This window comes from Urocampus carinirostris, chromosome 16 (assembly GCF_059441175.1).
Source record: "Urocampus carinirostris isolate Australia breed hairy pipefish chromosome 16, RoL_Ucar_1.0, whole genome shotgun sequence".
NCBI lineage: Eukaryota > Metazoa > Chordata > Actinopteri > Syngnathiformes > Syngnathidae > Urocampus > Urocampus carinirostris.
This window is the reverse complement of record NC_142364.1, coordinates 1,478,598-1,491,858: the sequence shown is the minus strand read 5'-3', so window position 1 is coordinate 1,491,858 and position 13,261 is coordinate 1,478,598. Positions and strand designations below refer to the sequence as shown.

Here is a 13,261-nt window from a genome sequence, read left to right as displayed (position 1 = left end):
TATAACCCACTGCGCCCTATAGTGCGGAAAATACGGTAGTTATGACGCCATTAACCAAACATAACTTTCATTCACCTAACAATGCATGCTCTTTTCTTAATTTAGGGAAAATATGGGCAAGAGTCCAGCATTTCAACAGCAGATTTATTTTCCTAAAGTATTTAACTAAGTGAATTCCATCGAATTAGCCAAATTATTGTCGAATTAGTCTAATTAGTCTTCGTCGAGCCTCCCTCTCGCGGTCGATCTTCCGTCTGTTGTGAAGTTCTATCTTCTGAAGTTCTTTTCACAAGCTGGCGTATTGTCCCCTCCCATGGGACGTGCCGACTCCTCCCATGGGGCGTGCCGACTCCTCCCACAGGGCGCGTCAGGTGCCAGCCTCACCACCTCCTCGCCGAAAGGCGCCGCCATGTCTAAAGAAAACTCATATCAGCTAAGCGCTTCTCAAAACAATGCCAAGCGTTTATCAAAACAAGGCCTAAGTCCTTCGTCAGCGCCCCGTTCTCAAAATTCCCCAGCCAAAACACTCCGCACTTGGAACGGCGCGACCTGTCATGGAACTTAAGCCTCCTCTTTGAAAAATCTTCATTGCGTTCAATTAATGTTACTTGTATAAAATTGTATAAAATCCCTTATAGTCAAATAAATAAAATATACAATTCTTCAATCCCCATAATTATGTAAATATGTTTAGTCTCAAAATTGAGCCATATGGTATTTTCATAGTGTGGCTGTCATAGTATTCCTGTAGAAGTATTTTGTACTATTACTGTAGTAATATTGTTGCAGAATTTCTGTAGTATTTTAGGAGTATTCCTTTATTTCTATAGTCGTATTATTATAGTATTTTTGCAGTTGTATTTTTGTCGTGATTCTGTCGTTGGATTTTTGTAATGGTAGTAGTATTTTGGTCGTGTTTTTGTAGTATTTCTTTGGTATTTTTGCCGTAGTAGTGTGGCTGTCATTTTATAGTATTCCTGTAGAAGTATTTTGTATTATTACTGTCGTAATATTGTTTCAGTATTTCTGTAGTATTTTTGCAGTATTGTTGCAGTTGTATTTCTGTAGGAGTATTATTGTAGTATTTTTGTAGTAATTCTGTCGTTGGATTTTTGTAATAGTAGTAGTATTTTGGTCGTGTTTTTGTAGTATTTCTTTGGTATTTTTGCCGTAGTAGTGTGGCTGTCATTTTATAGTATTCCTGTCGAAGTATTTTGTATTTTTATTGTCGTAATATTGTTGCAGTATTTCTGTAGTATTTTTGCAGTATTGTTGGAGTTGTATTTCTGTAGGAGTATTATTGTAGTATTTTTGCAGTATTTCTATGGTATTTTTGCTGTAATATTGTTGAAATTTTGTAGGATTCCTGTAGAAGTTTTTTACTGTAGTATATTTTTCGTAGTATTCTATTAGTATTATTGTAGTTGTGTTTCTGTAATAGAATTGTTGTATTTTAGTCATACTGTAGTTGTATTTTTAAAGTGTTATCATAGTTTTTGTTTCCATAGTAATATTTTTGTATTTTAATATAACTGCAGTTCTGTAATATTATTACTGCAGGTGTTTTTCTATAGTAGTATATTTGTATCATAGTATGACTGTAGTATTTTTTAAAATTTGTGTTTACAGTACTCGTTTTTTTTTCAGAATAAGAGTAAATTAATATACAAGGGACTGAATTTGATACAGTTATGACTTGGAGCCCCAATAATAGTATTCTATTAGGAGTACTTTATTCACTATGATATACGTTGTCATAATATTAGGCCTGCCGGACCGCCTGCGGCCCGCGGGCCGTAGTTTTCCCACCCGTGGACCGGTCCGGGAGGGCGAAACGCCGGTGTTGTTGTGAGTGGTTACCCGCGGCAACCGTTTCCCAGGAGACGCGCTGGAGAGAATGGCCACGACGCCTTGAACAAATTCCCAATTTGTGTCCCGCTGCCGGTCATAAACTGCCTGGGATTTATGGCCCCGGGCGCCCCTCTTTTGCTTTTTTTTTTTCTCTGCCTTTCGTGCCGCCCGAAACGCTTATCCCGGGAAAAAGAGAATGAGATGGAGAGCGAGAGGGGGAATGTAAAGGAGTTAAAGGAAAAAAGGGAGACAGAGAAAAAAGAAACAGAGAGAACAAGAAAAATGGAGAAAGAAAGAGAGAGGGGGGGAGAATGAGACAGAGAGAGAATGTTAAGGAGTTAAAGGAAAAAAAGGAGACTGAGAAAAAGGAAGAAAGAGAAAAAAGAAACGAAGAAAGAGAGAGAACAAGAAAAATAGAGAAAGGAAGAGAGAAAGAGAGAAAACCAGAGGGGGACAAAATGAGATGGAGAGAGAGCAAGAGAGGGAATGTAAAGGAGTTAAAGGAAAAAGGGAGAGAGAGAAAAAAAGAAAGAGAGAACAAGAGAAATGTAGAAAGAAAGAGAGAGAACGTGAGAAAACCAGGGGGGAGAGAATTAGATAGAGAAAGAGCAAGAGAGGGAATGTAAGGGATTAAAGGAAAAAAGGAAGAAAGAGAAAAAAGAAAGGAAGAAAGAGAGAGAATAAGAAAAAAAGAGAAAGAAAGAAAAAGAAGGAGAGAGGCAGTGGCAGAAAGAGAGCAAGTGAGAAAGAGAGCAATAACAAAAATAGAGAAAAAGGAAAGGAAGAAAGAGAAATAAAGATAAAAAAGTGAGAATGATAGAAAGAGTCAGAGTGAGAAAAAGGGCAAGAAGAGAGAGACAAAAAGAGACAGAAAAAGAAAATTAGAGAGAAAAAAAGTGAGAAATCGAGAGGGAGGGAGAGAGAGAGAAAAAAAAGAGATAGAGAAAAATATAGAAAATATAGAGGATAGACGAACAATGAAAAGCAGGAAAAAAAGAGAAACAAAGAGAAAAAAGAATGAGAGAGAGAAGCAAAAGTGACACTGAGAGAAAAAGAGGGAGAGAGGGATAGAAAGAGACAAAAAAAGAGACAAAAAAAGAGATAAAGAAAAATATAGAGGATATAGAGATTGACAAAAAGAGAGAAACGAATAGGAAAAAGAGAGAGAAACAAAGAGAAAAAAAGAATGAGAGGGAGAGAAGCAATAGAGACACTGAGAGAAAGAGACAGAGAGAAGGAAAGAGAATATTAAAGAGAGAAAAAAGTAAGAAAGACAAAGAGAAAGAATTAGAAGGAGGGAGGCAGGGAGAGAAAAGCAGAGAGAGAGGGAGAAAGAAAGGAGTGAGAGAGAGAGAGAGAAAAAGGAAGGGAGAGAATGTGGGAAAAAACGAAAGAGAAAGACTACAATACAGCTCAAGTGTGGTTTCTGGCTTTGGCAACGTCAAGCGGCCATATTTAAAACTGCAGCTGGTTTTCTCGGGGACCGGCTTCAATCCGTCGGCGGGCCCGGATCGGCCCGCGGGCCGCACGCTCGGCACCCCTTATGTCGACGGTGGCTTCCAAAAAGTGAGGTCGAAACCCCGCCCCCTCCCGCAGCAGCACGAAAGCCGGAATAAATGCGGAAACCTGCAATTAGCCGGGCCTACCTTCTATTTTCAGGCAGTGAAAACGTGGAAGGGGCCGGGGGAGGAACGAGAAAAGGGACAAAGTTTCAAAAAAGAAAAGAATGAAAGAATCTCCTTTTGTAAATTGTTCCTTGCTTATTTCTCTTCATCGCTCGTCATCAAAAAAGAATGTTTATTATTTTGAAAGGGAAAAAAAAGACTAGCATAAAAAAAAAACCTGCATACAATTCTGCCATTTGACATCGATTTACTTATTCCTCGTAGCTGGTTCTCGTTCCTCCTCCTTTGTTCTTTCATCAGCAAGGTATTGACTTTGAATGACCTCTAACCCTGAAAAAAGGAGTCGATGAAACGTAGCGCACCCGTTCGCTTGATATCCTGACAGGCCTCGTTCCTCCCCCCGCCGGCCACCCTCCATCTTTTCGCCTGCTCTTCCTTCCCCCCTGCCGCTTGCTGCTCAATTGTCTTTAAATTGGATACTTGAAGGATAGGCTAAGCGAGCGTCGTTCCTCGCCTCGTGTGAGACCAGTTGGAAGAAGCTGCCGTCGTTCCTCGCCCTTGCTGTGTTCGAAGCCTGTTTGAAGGCGTAGGGATGTCCACGACGGGTTCCTTTCGGCTTGCAAAAATCTTAAAACGTGCATAGAATTCTACCGTTTGACTTCGATTTACTTATTCCTCGTCGCTGGTGCTCATTCCTCCTCCTTTGTTCTTTCATCGGCAAGGTATTGACTTTGAATGACCTCTAACCCTGAAAAAAAGGCGTCGATGAAACGGAGCGCGCCCGTTCGTTTGATATCCTGACGGGCCTCGTTCCTCCCCCCGCCTGCTCTTCTTCCCCCCCTGCCACTTGCTGCTCAATTGTCTTTAATTGTCTTTAAATTGGATACTTGAAGGATAGACTAAGCGAGCGTCGTTCCTCGCCGTGTGCGAGATCAGTTTGAAAAACCCGCCGTCGTTCCTCGCCCTCGCTGTGTTCAAAGTCCGTTTGAAGGCGTAGGGATGTCCACGACGGGTTCCTTTCGGCTTGCAAAAGACTTCTCATGATTCGAAAAAATCTTAAAACGTGCATACAATTCTGCCGTGTGACGTCGATTTACTTATTCCTCGTCGCTGGTGCTCATTCCTCCTCCTTTGTTCTTTCATCAGCAAGGTATTGACTTTGAATGACCTCTAACCCTGAAAAAAAGGCGTCGATGAAACGGAGCGCGCCCGTTTGTTTCATATCCTGACGGGCCTCGTTCCTCTCCCTCCATCTTTTCGCCTGCTCCACAATTTAGGGGACGTGCATGGTGGGTGGATGGCCTTGCACTTATTATTATTATTTTTATTTTATTTTATTTCTAGTTTTTTTTTTTAAACATTTTTAATAAAAAAAAACATTTTTTCGGTTCTGATATTTGATTTTAATTAACTTTTTTTTTAAAATCAAAAGAAATCCATACATTCTATTTTTTCTGGATTTTGTTTTTAAACATTTGAGCTTTTTATTAGTTTTTGTTGCTGTTTTTCTTTTAAATATTTTGGTTATTTATAATTTTTTTTATCCATAATTTAGGGGAAGTGCATGGTGGGGCCCTTGCAGTTATTATTATTATTTTATTTTATTTTTATTGAAAACAAACTTTTGCTTTTTTAAAAACATATTTTTAATTAAAAAATAACATTTTTTTTCAGTTTGGATTGTTGTTTTTAATTAACGTTTTTTTAATTAAAAGAAATACATACATTATATTTTTTCTGGATTTTGTTTTTTATTTTTTTATTTTTAAACGTTTAAAAAAAGTGGGCTTTTTGTTTTTGTTGCTGTTTTCCTTTTAAATATTTTGGGATGAAAACATTTTTTTTTATTCTTATCCCCAAAAATTGGAGACATTTTGTATATATTTTTTTCTATTATCTTAATTCTGATTTTTTTTTGGGTTCATTTTTAAACATGATAAAAATGATGAATGTTTTTTTATTTTGTTGTTTTCCTTGCATTTTTTTTTTTACAAAAATGTTTTTTGTTTTTTTTCAAAAAAAATTCTTTATTTTTTAATTTTCAGCGTTTTTTTTTTTTTTTCTACATTATTTACAGATGAATAATATGGCTTTCTTTTTGGTTTTGTTCTTATTCGAACCTTTATCTAATTTAAAAAAATGTATATCCATCTATATACAATATATAAATCATGAGGAAGGTACACTGGGGTGAAGAGTGGTACCAAATATATATATATATTTTTTTTAATTCTGAGTATTTTTTCTTTGTTAGTCTTTTAATTCAAGATTGTTTTATTAATTTGTATTATTTTTTGTTCCTCAGTTTTCTGTTGTTTTTTTGAATCATGTATTCATTCAACTTTTACTTCGTTTTTCCATCCATCCATGATCTGCACCGCTTATCCTCAGCAGGGTCGCGGGGGTGCTGGAGCCCCATCCCAGCTATCTTTGGGCAGTGGGCAGGGGACACCCTGAACACAGGGACAGACAACTCACTCGCTCATTCCCACCTAGGGACAATTTGGACCGGCCAATTCACCTGACATGCGTGTTTTTGGAATGCGGGAGGAAACCCCCGTGAGCACGGGGAGAACATGCAAACTCCACACAGGTTTCATCTCATAACCTCAGAACTGCTGCCGTGCTGCCCCTGTTTTGTTTTTATACCTCGAAAATATAGAGGTTTTTAGTTCTTATATTTTTTGAACCATTTACCATAAAATGAATGTTTTTTTTTTATATTGTCATATTTAGTTAGTCACCCCACAGAACCAAGTAAAAAATAACAGAAACATCTCTCCGAGCTAAAAACTTTATGCCAGGGGTGTCAAACTCATTTGAACTCGGGGGCCACAAGATAGAACAAACATTCTGTCAGGGGCCGCACAAGTACATTAAAGAGAAAGAAAAAGAGGGATAAAGTAACAAGAGAAAGAGGGAGGGAAAAGGAGAGAGAGCGGGACAAAGATAGGAAAAGAGAGAGAGGGAGAGAGCATGAGAAACAAAAGAGAAAGTTGTGAGAGAGGGGGAAAAGAAAGGGAGAGGAAGAAAGAAATCCAAAGAAAAATGGAAAGACAGAAGGAGAGAAAAGAAAGCACAAAGGGTAGGAAGAGAGAAAGAAAAGGAAAAAAAGGAAGTTGGAGTAAAATAAGTCAAAAAGACACAGAGAAAGAGACAAAGAGGAACAAAGGAAGAGAAAAAGAGAGACACAAAGAGTGAAGGAGACAGAGAGTGGGAGAAAGGGGTGGAAAAGAGAGAAATAAATACAAGTACAGTGTCTGTGAGAGGAACCTGGCTTTGGCAACATGAAGTTGACATATTTCAATCTGCAGCTTGTTTTTCTCTTGCGCTTCTCTGAGTGATGTCTCGCGGGCCGGATTCAATCCCTTAGCGGGCCTGATCTGGCCCGCGGGCCGCATGTTTGACACCTGTGCTTTATGCTAACTCCTAATGCTAACAACCGGGGTTATATATACCTGTACATGCCGGGATCATCTTCCAGATCAATCGCAACTCTTACAATTGCCGCGGGAATTGTCTAGTTTAAAATATTTTTACAAAACATGAATGTGTTTTTTTTTTTGTTTTTTTGTAATTTAAAGAAATAATGTGGTTTTTATTGAGTGTTGGTTTGTCTGTTGTCTTCTTTCTCTTATTCAACGATTTGTCGAAGTCATCGTCCGCCCATCCCCGGCCTGGGCCAACACGGGGTCCCGATCCGTTTACCCGTGACCTGATTTTCACGCCGCCTCGAGTCAACCTTTCATGTTTCGTTCCATTTTTTTTTCTCCAGGAACTCCGCGTACAGTACACCTCGCCCTTTTCTTTTTTTTCCCAACGCGACACAAACAGCCGGCGTCCTCCCGCTTCTTCCCGGGCTTCCCCCTCCTCCCGCATGGCCTTCCTCCCCTCCGTCCCCCCTGCAGAAAAAGCCTCGAGAGCGCACCAAACGCTCGGAAATGGCAGAAAAAGAATGCGTGGCGCTGATCGATAGGTTTGGTTTTTTTTTTCTTTTCTGGAGGTCCAAACCAAAAGCACGGGGGTCAAAGAATTGTATCAGTGTTCCTTGGATAATCTTCAAGAGGTGAGGAGCACAAAGAGAGGGGGTTGGTGATGGGTTTTTTTTAACTGCAGGTGGAAAACAGCAACTGCAGAGGGAATAGCCCACTATTCCCTTTGCAGTTGCCGTTTATTTCATTTATTTCATTTATTTTTCATTATTATTTATTTTATTTATTTTTCATTATTATTTTTTATTTTATCTTTTTATTTATTTTATTTATTTTATTTATTTTATTTATTTTATTTATTTTATTTTTATTTCATTTATTTATTTATTTGATTTATTTCATTTATTTCATTTATGTCATTTTTTTCATTTATTTTATTTTTATTTCATTTATTTGATTTATTTTAATTTCATTTATTTAATTTATTTTATTTTTACTTTATTTATTTGATTTATTTAATTTATTTATTTCATTTATTTATTTTATTTTATTTATCTTTGTTTTATTCATTTATTTTAGTTGACGGTTTATCCGCGCTGATATTTGGCGATTTGGTCGATATCGGTATCCACATTATCCTACGGACTGAAAAAATAAATTAAAATGCAGTTATTCAGGCTCAGATGCAGCCGAGCCTATCCCTCCCTCTCTCCTGCCTTCCGTCTCGGACGCTTGGACTATTGAATAAGTCGCTGAAGCCGAAAGAATATATTTAGAGACGAATAAAGCTAACTCTTGAGTCCCGACATGCCTGTGATTTAAGCTTGCAGACAAAAATGGCATTTGAAATAGTTGTGATAGAAAAGCGTTTGTGATCGCAAACCCATGTTTAAAAGCCTTGTTTCAGGCCCAAATAGTGGCCAGTAACCCCAACCAGAAACCCTAGGAATGTTTTAAAACCTTAGTTTCAAGCCCAAACCCTGGTCGGAAACCCTAGCTGGAAACCCTAGGAACCTTTTAAAACCCTAGATTATGGCCCGCAGCCTGATCACAAACCCTAGCCAGAAACCTTAGGGACACTTTAAAACGCTTGTTTCAGGCCCAAACCATGACCAGAAACCCTAGCAAAAAACCCAAGTAACTCTTTAAAACCCTAGTTTCAGGCCTGAATAATGGCCAGAAACCCAGCCAGAAACCCTAGGAATGTTTTAAAACCCTTATTTCAAGCCCAAACCCTGGTCGGAAACCCTCGCTGGAAAACCCTAGGAAACCTTTAAAACCCTAGTTTATGGCCCGCAGCCTGATCACAAACCCTAGCCAGAAACCTTAGGGACACTTTAAAACCCTTGTGTCAGGCCCAAACCATGACCAGAAACCCTAGCCAAAAACCCAAGTAACTCTTTAAAACCCTAGTTTCAGGCCCGAATGATGGCCAGAAACCCTAGGAACATTTTAAAACCCATGACCAAACCCAAACCCTGGTCTGAAACCACAGGATAGCTTTGAAAACCCTAGTTCCAGTTTCAGGGATTCTTAAAATAGAATGAAAATCATAGCAAGGGCATTAGCGTAGCGTGCTAAATGCATCGATGAAAAAGCTTTTCTGAGTTCAAGCGAGCTCAGGAAAACTGCCACCTTCCCACAAAGAAGACAAGCGTCGCCTGAGGGGGGAGACCCCAATAAATGGGGGGTCGCTGTTCATTTTCAGGGCTCATTAGTGAGGAAATTATGAACAAAGGATCGAGGGAGAAGATGAGAAATGTTGGTAGTTGGGGGAGGTGGTACTCTCCTGAGGGTTAGGATCCTCCTTTGCCACCAACATGGCCTCCATAAATCTGTCCTGGACTACAATGCTAACAATGCTAATATAGCGTGGTCCCTCACTCACATCAATGACTTCTTGGCCAATTTCCCATCTGGAAAAACAAGACGAGGTGAAGTGTTTTTTCTGGTTCCTCAAATGTTCTCAACATGGATTGAAAGGTTCTTGAAAGAACATTTTTTTAAAGTTCTCTACACGGTATTAGAAGTTCTCAAATGTCTTTTCTGGTTTCAAAGAAGGTTCTTGAAAAGTTCCTGACACAATTGGAGAACTTCTTGAAATATTTTTTGGGGTCTCAAGGGAAGTTCTTGAAATGTGCTCTACCCAGTTCTAGACGTTCTATATAGTTTTTATCGTCTAAAGGAACATTCTTGAATGTTTTCTACATGGTAGTAGAAGTTTTCAAGAGTTTTAATGTCTTTTCTGGTTTCAAAGAAAGTTCTTGAGAAGTTCTTGACACAATTGGAGAACTTCTTGAGATATTTTTTGGGGTCTCAAGGGAAGTTCTTGAAATATTCTGGACATGGTGGTAGAAGTTCTCAAATTCCTTTTTCTGTACTTATATTAAGTTCTTTAAATATTTTCGACACATTTTGGAAGGTTCTTGAAATATTTTTTTGGGTCTCAAGGGAAGTTCTTGAAATATTCTCCACACGGTAGTAGAAGTCCTCAAGAGTTTTAATGTCTTTTCTGGTTTCAAAGAAAGTTCTTGAAAAGTTCTTGACACAATTGGGGAACTTCTTGAAATATTTTTGGGTCTCAAGAGAAGTTCTTGAAATATTCTCCACATGGTAGTATAAGTTCTCAAATTCCTTTTTCTGTTCTCAAGGGAAGTTCTTGAAATGTGCTTTACCCAGTTATAGACGTTCTTTCTTGTTTTTATGGTCTAAAGGAGCATTCTTTAATGTTCTCCACACGGTATTAGAAGTTCTCAAGAGTTTTAATGTCTTTTCTTGTTTCAAAGAAAGTTCTTGAAAAGTTCTTGACACAATTGGAGAACTTCTTGAATTTCTTTTTTGGGGTCTCAAGGGAAGTTCTTGAAATATTCTCCACACGGTAGTAGAAGTTCTCAAGAGTTTTAATAGTTCTTGAAAAGTTCTTGACACGATTGGAGAACTTCTTGAAATATTTTTTGGGGTCTCAAGGGAAGTTCTTGAAATATTCTCGACCTGGTAGCAGGAGTACTCGGGAGTTTTAATGTATTTTTTGGTTTCAAATAAAGTTTTTGAAAAGTTCTTGACACAATTGGAGAACTTTTTGAAATATTTTTGGGGGTCTCAAGGGAAGGTCTTGAAATATGCTCTACAAAGCTATAGTCGTTCTATATAGTTTTTATGGTCTAAAGGAACATTCCTGAATGTTCTCTACACGGGATTAGGAGTTCTCAAGAGTTTTAATGTCTTTTCTGGTTTCAAAAAAAGTCCTTGAAGAGTTTTTGACACAATTGGAGAACTTCTTGAAATAGTTGTTTGGGTCTCAAGGGAAGTTCTTGAAATATTCTCCACACGGTAGTAGAAGTTCTCAAATTCCTTTTTCTGTTCTCATAGTAAGTTATTTAAATGTTTTCGACACATTTTGGAAGGTTCTTGAAAGAGGTTCTTTTCTGGTCTCACGGGAAGTCCTAAAAAGGGCTCTACCCAGTTATAGAAACACTTGATTGTGTTTCTGGTTTAACGGAACTGGATGTTCTCCACGCGCCAGTAGAAGTTCTCAAAAGAGTTTTATTCATTTTTTTCTGTTTTTTTTTTTTTTTTGTTTCTTGACACAGTGTAAAAGGTTCCTGAAAGAGTTTTAAAAGTGATCCTGGGAAATTTATTGAAATGTTCACAGTTGGAGAAGTTCTTGAAATATTGTTTCTGGTCTTGAAGAACGTTTGTGAAATGTTCTTGACACAATTGGATGAATTGTTCAGGTTTTTTTCAGGTCTCAAGGGAACTTCTTTAAATGGTTCCCTGCCCACTTCTAGAAGTTGTAGACCCTTTTTTAGTCCAAAGTTCCTAAAATGTTATCTGATTGTGTATCAGAGAAGTTCTCGAAATAATTTGGTTATTCTGATGTCAAGTTCTTCAAGGGTTCTTTACACATTTTTAAGGTTTTTTTCTGATCCCTAGCTCTGTTCTTAAAATGTCCATCGTACTTTGTTCTTGGTCGTTTTTCTGGTCTTAAGGAAAGCAATTGTAGAAGTTCTGGATCATGTCCGTTTCCAACCCAGACTCTTTTTCTCGTCCGCCCCCGACCGCAGACGGCCATTACACGGGAACGCCTCCGTCTTACGGCTACGACGCCGACCGTGCCGAGGAACAGCGAAGGCACCACGACATCTTGCCCTACATCGACGATTCGCCTTCTTCGTCGCCTCACTTGAGCTCCAAGAGCCGGAGCAGCCGAGATACGCTCTCCTCGGGATCTCTGGAGTCTTCCAAGTCGGTCAGTATCTCGTCTCCGATTCGTACCGTTGCGCCTTTCTGTATCGATTTCATATGGCGGCGTGGGTTCGATTCCCTGTCGCCGTATGTTAAAACCTCTCGCCACATTTACCTGTTCTGAGTTGGGGATCATAAAGTCAAACGTGTCACAAGCCGGGAACGGAGACAGGACCCAATAGCGTTCGTTTTACTCAGTCAGAAAAAGGTCAGCAACGGGTATCAGGCAGGAAACGGGGCAAAACAGGTCGATGGCCGGGACGGAGGAGCAAAAGCAGAAACGGGTCCGGAAAAAGGTCAGCAACAGGTATCAGGCAGGAAACGGGGCAAAAACAGGTCGATGGCCAGAACAGAGAAGCAAAAACAGAAACGGGTCCAGAAAAGAGGTCGGCAACAGGTATCAGGCAGGAAACAGGGCAAAAACAGGTCGGTGGCCGGGTCGGAGGAGCAAAAGCAGAAGCGGGTCCAGAAAAGAGGTCGGCAACAGGTATCAGGCAGGAAACAGGGCAAAACAGTTCGATGGCCGGGACAGAGAAGCAAAAGCAGAAACGGGTCCAGAAAAAGGTCGGCAACAGGTATCAGGCAGGAAAACAGGGCAGGATAGTGTCAGAGATTACAAAAGCTTGCCTAGCTGAGAGCATAGGTTCGCAGAGGGTCTGACGGGTTCCTTTCAGGAGACGGGAGTTTAAAAACTGAATGAAAATTTCAAAATAACAAAATAGCATACTATCATAATTACCGATGTGTAGGAACCCTGAAAATCCCGAAGTCGGATTTCCGAATGGAGTCGTCAGTCGCGTCTGTTCCGTGCCGACTCTCCTTTCCCTTGATGCGAGTCGGCCCTTTTTGGTTCCTGTCTGTTCCATTCTCTTTCATCGTCTCTCCTCCGTGCAGTCAGGTATTTATACGGCAACCTTGTCCTCCTCGGGGACGTCCCGCCCGTTTGAGTTATTCGGAAGTCGGCGGCGAAGCCCGGCCAGCCCCGGGAATCTCAGTGTGGCTCCGTTTTTTTTTCGGATGCTTCTCCAGACTGAGCTTTGACTGGCCCTGTGGCCGTCTTTTACTGATCGGCGTTGATCTCATTCGCGAGGTTCGGTGCCAACAGTTATCCCTCGCTGTATTGCGCTTTACTTACCACAGTTTTCACAACGTTTCATCGTGCGCTTGCGGCAGACAACACGCAGCAAATGCTATCCCCGTGGCGGAAGGCCGTGCATGTGTGTTGGGTGGACGTGACCGTCTCCACATTTATCCTAGAGTGTCACGTCTAATCTTGCAGAACACAATGTATCCCAACCTTGATATCAATGACAATAAATCAATTCAATTCAAATATTTTTATGTTTGCAGACGGAATGCGACCTGGAGAAAGGTTTGGAAATGAGGAAGTGGGTTTTGTCCGGGATTTTGGCCAGCGAAGAGACCTACTTGAGTCACCTGGAGGCCATGCTGCTGGTGAGACTCATCTCCTCTCATTTCCTCCCGTCGGTGACTCATCGTCGTCTACTCTGGTCCGGGGTTCGTCTTTGAGACGTGTTCCTGGAAAATAAAATATAAATAAGCGCCCATATCTTCTCGAAAACCAGCTTACTCGTGTTCTCTGTAATT

The 13,261-nt window shown here is 40.0% G+C and overlaps 1 protein-coding gene across 1 annotated transcript in view; it reads left to right on the top strand.

The window, feature by feature from the left end:
• Window positions 1-13,261, top strand: part of bcr (BCR activator of RhoGEF and GTPase) — a 79,593-nt gene that overhangs the window by 28,960 nt on the left and 37,372 nt on the right. The window contains exons 3-4 of the mRNA XM_088355728.1: window positions 11,473-11,657; window positions 13,004-13,108. Of these exons, the coding sequence (XP_088211854.1) occupies window positions 11,473-11,657; window positions 13,004-13,108 (290 nt within the window). The remainder of the gene's footprint in view (window positions 1-11,472; window positions 11,658-13,003; window positions 13,109-13,261) is intronic.